Source organism: Coccinella septempunctata, chromosome 4 (assembly GCF_907165205.1).
Source record: "Coccinella septempunctata chromosome 4, icCocSept1.1, whole genome shotgun sequence".
Classification (NCBI taxonomy): domain Eukaryota; kingdom Metazoa; phylum Arthropoda; class Insecta; order Coleoptera; family Coccinellidae; genus Coccinella; species Coccinella septempunctata.
The window spans coordinates 14914842-14923062 of record NC_058192.1 but is presented as its reverse complement, the minus strand read 5'-3'; the positions used below and the strand labels follow the sequence as shown (position 1 = coordinate 14923062).

The 8221-nt window shown below is 35.3% G+C and overlaps 1 protein-coding gene across 1 annotated transcript; it reads right to left on the bottom strand.

Annotated features, from left to right (window-relative positions):
* Positions 1 to 2338: 2338 nt before the first annotated feature.
* On the bottom strand, positions 2339 to 7090 carry LOC123311797 (integrator complex subunit 4). The gene is made up of 10 exons (XM_044895887.1): positions 6964 to 7090; positions 6153 to 6898; positions 5894 to 6092; positions 5241 to 5409; positions 4722 to 5186; positions 3995 to 4238; positions 3418 to 3746; positions 2958 to 3181; positions 2681 to 2906; positions 2339 to 2626 (listed from the first exon to the last, which is right to left on the bottom strand). The coding sequence occupies exons 1-10, from the start codon at positions 7018 to 7020 to the stop codon at positions 2406 to 2408; spliced, it is 2880 nt and encodes a 959-aa protein (XP_044751822.1). The 5' UTR covers positions 7021 to 7090; the 3' UTR covers positions 2339 to 2405.
* Between the last annotated feature and the right edge of the window lie 1131 nt (positions 7091 to 8221).

Genomic DNA, 8221 nt, shown 5'->3' with positions numbered 1-8221 from the left:
TCCTAGAGAAAACCATGTAGGTAATTCAGCATCTCTAGTTGGTCTAGTTTGAAGTTATGGATTTTCATGGAATATATCGGCCACATCAATTCATGAAATTCAAATATAAATGCTTCTTTATTAGATTATTCATTATCCGGATGAAGGTTTATGACAAACAGAAAAATTTGAATATTCACCAGGATATTTTTCGCTATTTAGATTTTTAAAATATCTAACAAATGAACGCAATACTTAGGCTATTTGCATGAACACCACATAACTTCGAATATATGCAAGGAATGAAAAGTTCGTAGGTAATGGGTGCCTATACCTACTTTGCATCATTTACATGCGAATTCTTTCATTGATATATGTACATGTTCTTATTATTGTAGAGAATAGAATATTTACATAACTGATGATAGGTATACATGGAAGGGCGATTGTTTTATAATCGTTGTAAACAACCAATCGGGAAATATACATATTTTTTTCACCCCTTATAATAGGCCTTATAAACATCCAGCTTATAACGAAAATGACGAATATTTTCTTTTTGGAGTACTTCGCCGAGTTTTTTTGATGGATTTACTCAGGCTTTTCTCTAGAACCGAGACCTCTAGTAGGGAATCACTTAAAAAGATTTTGGAAGATGACGATAACGTAATCGCCATTTTCTCAGCTCTAATACTGCTGGGATTTGGAACGATGAAGGCGTAGATAATTATTTTTAACAAAATATGTCCCATATATATGGCCATATCGTTACATGTACCATATTTGTATAATGAGTATTCAAAATTAAGATTGTACCTATATTGTGCTCTTTCAAAAGAAAATATAATATTGTAGGTAGGTAGGTACTTAATTATTGCCTCACATTATGAAAATGCTGAAACTTCATTAAGGAGATATTTGTCTTTCTTTGCTGAAGACTACTGAAAGTAAAATTGGTCTAACTTCCAGAATGTTTCAAGAACATTTTTAAACTTTACGCTCAAATATCGGAAGCTCCTTCATTCATTGCGCTACTACGTTTCAAATATTCCTTCTTAACTTCGCATATTTTCAGAGGCAGATTAACCACCTATAGGCTGGCCCAAATCATCCTTTATTTCTTACAAAAACTATGAATGGGTAGTAAAATATAATATTACTATACAGGATAAATGAGAATACATTTGGATAAAGCTTCAAAAGCTCGAAAGAAGACGAAAAGTCCTAATGGATTGAGTCATGCCCGGAATAACTCCGTTGAAGAGTTAGGTTGCTTCAAATCAAAGATGATTAAATTAGCAATTTGAGATGTGTAACACTACACTGTACTGATGAGGGACAATAATCCCGAAACCGGTCTACAGTCTGTGTTTATATATGTTTTAGCCTTTCTGGAAATTCCTGTGCTAATTCATGTCTAGCTCGAATTAATGGAACGAAAATTCTTTGAATTGTCGTCTCCATTTCAGATATATCCGTGGTGCCCGCGGCACTTGACGGCGGAGTGCTGTGTAGTGTGTGCTCCAAAGATTATAGAGATTCTATAATATTTGGTGTGCTCCAGCAGAGTTTCTGCAAAGAGTCTTTGGTTTCTGGCTCCAGGTCTTCAATTCCCAATCGTATGCGGTTTACGAGCGTACCTTTATACTCTCCTGCAGTCTCTTGGCGAATAGTAGTATCAGAGTTTGTCTCTGTAGTATATTATTTGTGTTCTGTGGAATAGTACCAAAGATATTACACAATAATATGTAATATCTTTGAATAGTACTATTGACTGCAGGTTAGTGGTATTGTAAGCAATGGATCGGTGTAGGATTCTACAGAGTGAGGGTTGGTTCAGTCTTGGTGAGACAGGTGGCGCGTCGTGATGAGAATTGAAAAATATCCATTGTGGCGGGCCTCCAGTTCCGGACACCATCCTCCGGTTGAGATGTGGAACACTCCACTGTACTGATGAGGGACAATAATCCCGAAACTGGTCTACAGTTTGTGCTTTTTTGAAAAGAAAAAATAAATATGCAGGGCTAACCTTCATCTTCATATAACTAGAGGGCTTAAGCAAAAATTCGAACAGCACGACTCAGTTGATGTATAACAATCTATTTCAGGCTTCAAACCCCAAACTTTCAGTGCTTGGCTGACCCATTTGGTACATTTCGTGAAATATTTTGAGAATCAAATGGAATGAAGAAAAATTTCAACGACACAAAGCAGCACAAGAAATTTTTTTTCGAAAATCGAAAAGTGCTGGACTAAATTCAAACTCATCTACTACTAGACATTTTAACATTATCGCCGAATATCTTCACTGTTGATGGATTAACAGTGTTAACACACATAAAGTGAAAAAAAAAGAGAATTATTAACAAAAACTTTATTTTGGATATGATCAATATATAAAATAAACTATGTATGTACTTTAAAACTCAACCTAAAATATTTTTTTTGATAGGTTTTGGTGCAACACTTATTTTTACAGGTTTACAAAGGTCAAGCAGTGTTTGTGTGTTATCTACATTTCTCCGTCTTCCAATATCAGCTTCAGGAATGGCTAAAGCCACATTTATATCTATATTACAAGCTTCAGACCAAACTTGATGAGAAATAAGAAGGTCTGTTAGCAGTCTGATGTTCTGACTGTCACTTCCTGAAAAGCAATCAACATCAGAACCAACACATCTACTGGAAATTACTTCCTTACTCAGATCTTCAGTGTCTGTCTCTAAAGGTTTCATATGTGCTGGCCTAGGTAAAATCACTTGAGTTCTCTGATCAGGATATTTAACTTTGATTCTGATTCTAGACGGATCTAAGAGATGGTGTAGTTCCGCTTCAAACGGAACAGACATTATGAGACCTGCTGTGAATTTTAAGGAAGTATCAGTTTGCCCAGTTGGTTCTAATATTTCTGCAGAACTCATTCGTATCTGAAAATATGTTGATATAAATATTGCCGAGAACAAAAAACAATTAGATACCTTAACATTGGGTCTTGGTATCCTCCCAATTCTTGATTCTGAAATTATTGGAATTAAAATTCGTGAAACCATTCCAGGTTTTGGTTCCTCAAGGTTTGACAGTTCCTTGAAAACAGCCACTGTGAAACTTTCTGGTTCTAATCCATAATTATCTAATTCACATTGCAGATTCTCAACCACTGTCAAGAAATGATGGCAGGGTGCTAATGCTGAAGAATTACTCCCTGAAATGTTAAGCATTGGAGGATTGGTGGTACAAAAGGCTATTACTCTCCATAGTACATGAATGGCGCTCTATATCAGGTGAGACTGTGGTGACAGCTTTGAAAAGACCTCACCCTGTATACTTAGTGAGAGTAACAATGAATAAAACTATGTAGATTCGAAAACCTCAAACCTTCATCCACCTATCTTCGCTGAGTAACTATCATAATGAATAATACTGAGTTTTTGAGCAAACCTTTTACAATGTAGACCAGATTCAATGCCAAAGCCTTCATATGCATCTGCTTCACTGCACATCTATCAGCGGGACTCAAACCAACGAAAAAAAACTGCAATTTCAAACAGTGTTCCAGAAGATTTTGAATGCTCGTAATAAGGTTATGTGATTGGTGCGTTGCTGAGCTTGTCGGATTGGCCCAGTAGCCATTCTCCATTATTTGTGAATATATAAGTTGGGCGCCTATAAAAAGTGCAGTGAACTGGGCAGTTCCAGCTACTGCTGGATCAATTTTGCTGAGACGGTTCAAGTGGTCTTTTGCTGTTTGAAGGAGGCTGCAGTGGACACTGCAATTAAAGGATCCAGTCATATGTGTATCACTGAAATTCTCACACTGGATTTCATACAGGGTGCTTTTAAAAGTGAGTCTCTTTGAGATAAGGTAGAAGTCATCACCGTAAATCATTTCACAAAAATTTGTCTATATAAAATATTCAAGAGAGCGGTGATTTTTGTAGACATTTTATTTTGACCACATTCTTCAGTTGACTAATCTTCAAAAATACCCTGTATATCACAATAGTTTTCAATTTACCTGTAAGTGGCTTCAGTGATATCTAAATTATTGATAACGTTATTCAGAAACTCCAGACTGGCTTCTACTGAAATCGGTTCAGCAACTGTATTTCCAACTGTGTCTGTGAAGTTCAGCACAGGAACAAACGACGTCATTGTATCTCTGAGATACTGGTAATGCCTCTTAGTGTGTGATTCCAGCAGTGGGGTTATAGTAGGCAAGTTCTTCGCGGCATTGAAAATTAGGATTAACATGCATATATCTACAACAAGTTAAGGAATTTTATTAGCCTCTATCACTCTACACAACAAACTCTATGAATTTTTTTCATTCTAAAATATAATCTTAAGTACTCAATGGTGAATAAGGTACACCAATAAATAAAGTGATCTATGGATAATATTCCTTAAATCAAATAATATGGTAATGCTGGTAGTGGGATTGGAAAATCTTAGAAAGAACATTTGTTATATATGAGCTTAAAATAGCAACAATAAAGTTGCGAAACGTCGCTCCTAGAGTACCTAGATGTTCTTCATGAGATAATCCAATTCCACAACCAGCATTATCATACTTATAAATTGCAATTTGTGTAATTCTCAAATTTTTAAGTTTTTTTGGATTATTTGCATGTTATCAAATCAACTCTTTTTGAAATTTTTCACTGTCTGTCTGCTGTCTGGGGTAATCTCCATTTTCACAGAACTTACAAAGTTTGTGAAACAATTTGATTTGCAAAGGATACACTGAGGATTCTCCACATCAGGCTCTGGTATATCAAAAAATGGATGTATATTCAAGAACTGAGGCACAAGAGGCAGTACAAGTTCAGCATGTTGAGCGCCAATTTTCTGTAGACATCTGTATGTTGAACGTTTATCGTTAGGATATTTTTTCAAGTTATCCAATAGCTTCTCTACACACATTTTCAATCCACAGGTAGTTAACATTCTGCATGATGCCAGCATTCTATGTAAACCTTCACGTACTTCTTGTGAAAAATCTTCCAAAGCACCTAATATGGTCTCCACCTGATCGTCTCTCAAGACAATGTGCTCAGAGATCAACCTCAAACTGTCTATAGCTTTCAATCTCACATCTTCAATCTCATCATTGAACATGTCCACCAAGAAATCCAGGGAAAGATTGGCAAAATGAGAATTATTGAGGGACAACTGACAGAGGGATTCTACTGCAGCAGACCGAACCTCTAAAAGATTTTAATATTGATTTTTATAAGATTTCACATATATCTATATCTCACCCAAGTATTCGTCCTCTAAACCATGCACAAATGCACCACAAGCTCCACTATTGATCAGATTGATACTTTCAGCATCTAGAACTTCTTTAGGAGCATCATCTGCCCACTTTTTACCACTTGCCCATTCTCCACTAGTGACATTTTCCCATGCAAGTTCATGGGCAGTTCGCTAAAAAATTGAATCCAAGGTTTTACACATCACCGATTATTTGGGCGATTTTCAAAGCAAAGTATAAACTATTATAAGTTACAAATTAATGTTAAAAAATTAAGGAAGGCATGGCGAAAATCTCACTGATTTACTACATTATCTAAGTTAACATGTTTCATCATCATTATATACAGGATGTTTCATGGAAGATGTCCACTAAGAAGTATCTAAAGAACCAAATAAGAAAATATCTTCAGATGGGTCAACTTCCAATGTAAATATAAGAACCACCAAGATGAGAATATTTTAGTTGAATAGATCCCAGCCATTCCTCACAAATATTCAGAAAAAGAAATGATTCAGCTCTCTAGATAATCCTAGTGGACATCAACTTACAGTAAAACATCTTCATATAAGTACTTAAAATAGGGATCAAGAATTGAATGATATTGAAAATTTAATTAGGAATAAAAGTTATTTTAATCTTCATTTCTTCTCTAACCTTTCTCCTCATGTTCGACATCAGCTTTTTGTCTAATGTTTGGTTCAGAAATTTGGGACTAACAGCTGTCATGGAACCAAGTAATTTAGCTGAAAGTGTTCGCACTTGCATCGATAGATCTGTCACACCACTACAAATTTTTCCAAAGGCATCATCTATGAGTCTTATTTCATGATCACTGCCAGTAACAAACATCTCACTGTGGAAAATTGAAAAATCATAAGTAAAAAAGAATGAGATATATATTTTAAGTACTTACTGATCTGGGTAAGTTTGTGCAAGGACCCAAACAAGTTTTAAAACAACTGATCGTACTATTTCATAATCATCCTTCAAACAATCACATACATCAGAATATATATCAGGGTTTAACTGAAAACCTCTTTCATGGAGTGTTATAATTGTTGAGAAAGCTTGGCTTCTTACTCTTGCATCTTCATTTTTGAAATAAGAACTCACCAAAAACAAAATAGCCTCAGCTTCCTTACCTTCACAGATTGGAGAATGAGTACCAATAATTTCTAAACATTTACATTTTACTGTATGATTCACATCCTTCAAATAAAATTTTGCAATTTCTACCAATCTGTGATGAACAGCCGTTGAGGAATCTGTTACTAATTTACCCAATTTTAGGATTGTGTTCATTCCTTGAGCAATAACTTTATGGGAATGATCGTTTTTTAAAAGAGAAATTATTTCATCAATTATAACTAATACATCAACAGCTAATTCTTGTCCAATTTCACATAAGAGGGATAAAATTTTGACACGAACTACTGATTCCACTTCATTTCTGAAATGTTCACTCAGTCTCTTCATTACTTCTGGTAGATCTTGAGCATCAATAGTAAGATTATCAGATATCCGGAGCAGTGTGTTGAGAGCTTCATTACTGTTCTTACAATTTTCCAAATAAGTTACTAGGGCAAGGACTGAGCCTGTAGGCTGCGTCTGTTGTTTCTTAACTAGTTTCAACCTTTTTAAAGGTGGTTTCTGGGGCTCCTAAAACCATGCAGAGTTTCTTTTTAGATTGTTTATCATACATTGAGTGAAAATATAATTATTACCTGGACAACAGTTTGAGTGTATTCAGCCAGAGCACGTTTTTTCAATACAGCTGCCATACTGTGAAAAATAAAAATGGATATATTTAATTTTTTTAGTGTCAATTTAACGTTTCTGTTTATGAGATAATCCAAGAGCCAAATCCTTGTTTTGATTATTTTGACTTTGACAATTGAGGTATTTGAGGTTAGATCCATTTAGGGACCATAGACCTAATAATATTTTATTACGTCTATGGTAGGGACTAGGGATGTCAAATTAACAAAATGCATCGTCGATGTCGACGATGAACAGAGCAGTAACATCGGTAGCTTAACCACAATTAGATCTTCTTATACTTTTATGTGTGTTGTGTGTGAAGTTGACCTTGACCCAGTAGCCAGCTCTTCCAGCGGACTGGGTGCACAGATTACAGAGAGATTATCTCTGTAACATCTGTAATAATAGCTGATTTTAATCCAATTTGGCAGTTTCCCGCACTTTGATTGATAAGGGCCTCCATCCCGATACAAAAAAGATATATTGAAGATAGAAACGATTTTTTTCTAATGAAGGGGCGTATGAGTGTGAATGAAGGAAATCCTTGAGCCTCCGCTCTATATTACTGAAATTTTGTTTTCACTTTTCCTACTATTCTGAATTCATTTTTTTCATCTCCCATTTTACTTCCAATTACTTACGGCCGGTTTCATAATCAAACCTAAAGTCTCTCCAATTTTAAAGCTTCCTTTAACTCTACTAAAAATGACTGTAAAAGGAGCTTCAAGCTTAAAGTGACTTCAAGTTTGATCATGAAACTGGACGTTAATATTCTCTCACATTGGCAGGACGTACCTTTGCTGTGTCAGATGGAGTAATATAAGATTATTCTTCATTTGATTCATGGGAACTGAGATCCAGAAATGACAAGCTACCGGTTGAGTGCGGTTAATTGTAATGAGCACCCAACTGTGTTATTTTATAACAACGTTTCACTCATATTTCATTGCGAATGACATTAATGATTAGGTCAACTATATCTCCACCCTACTCGACACCATTAAATTTAAGCAACATTTACTGAAGGTTGACATTCAGAGATTTCATTGGACATAAAAATAAAATGGCGATGGATCTGAAAAATGCATTCGTATGTGCTATACTCTTTGTTTGGAGCTGGTTGTGGACAATTAAAGTCACATATAATTGCCTTCCCACCCATAAAAAAATCCCATCCACTTCTTCCAACATGGAAAAAGAATTGAATGTTATGTGCGGATT

Excerpts from the sequence above, each read along its gene's own strand:
- LOC123311797 (XM_044895887.1), bottom strand. The coding sequence starts at position 7,020 with ATGGCAGCTGTATTGAAAAAACGTGCTCTGGCTGAATACACTCAAACT. Across the intron at positions 6,093-6,152 it reads GCACAAACTTACCCAGATCA|TGAGATGTTTGTTACTGGCA; the intron begins GTAAGTACTTAA and ends AATTTTCCACAG. Across the intron at positions 2,907-2,957 it reads TACCAAGACCCAATGTTAAG|ATACGAATGAGTTCTGCAGA; the intron begins GTATCTAATTGT and ends ACATATTTTCAG.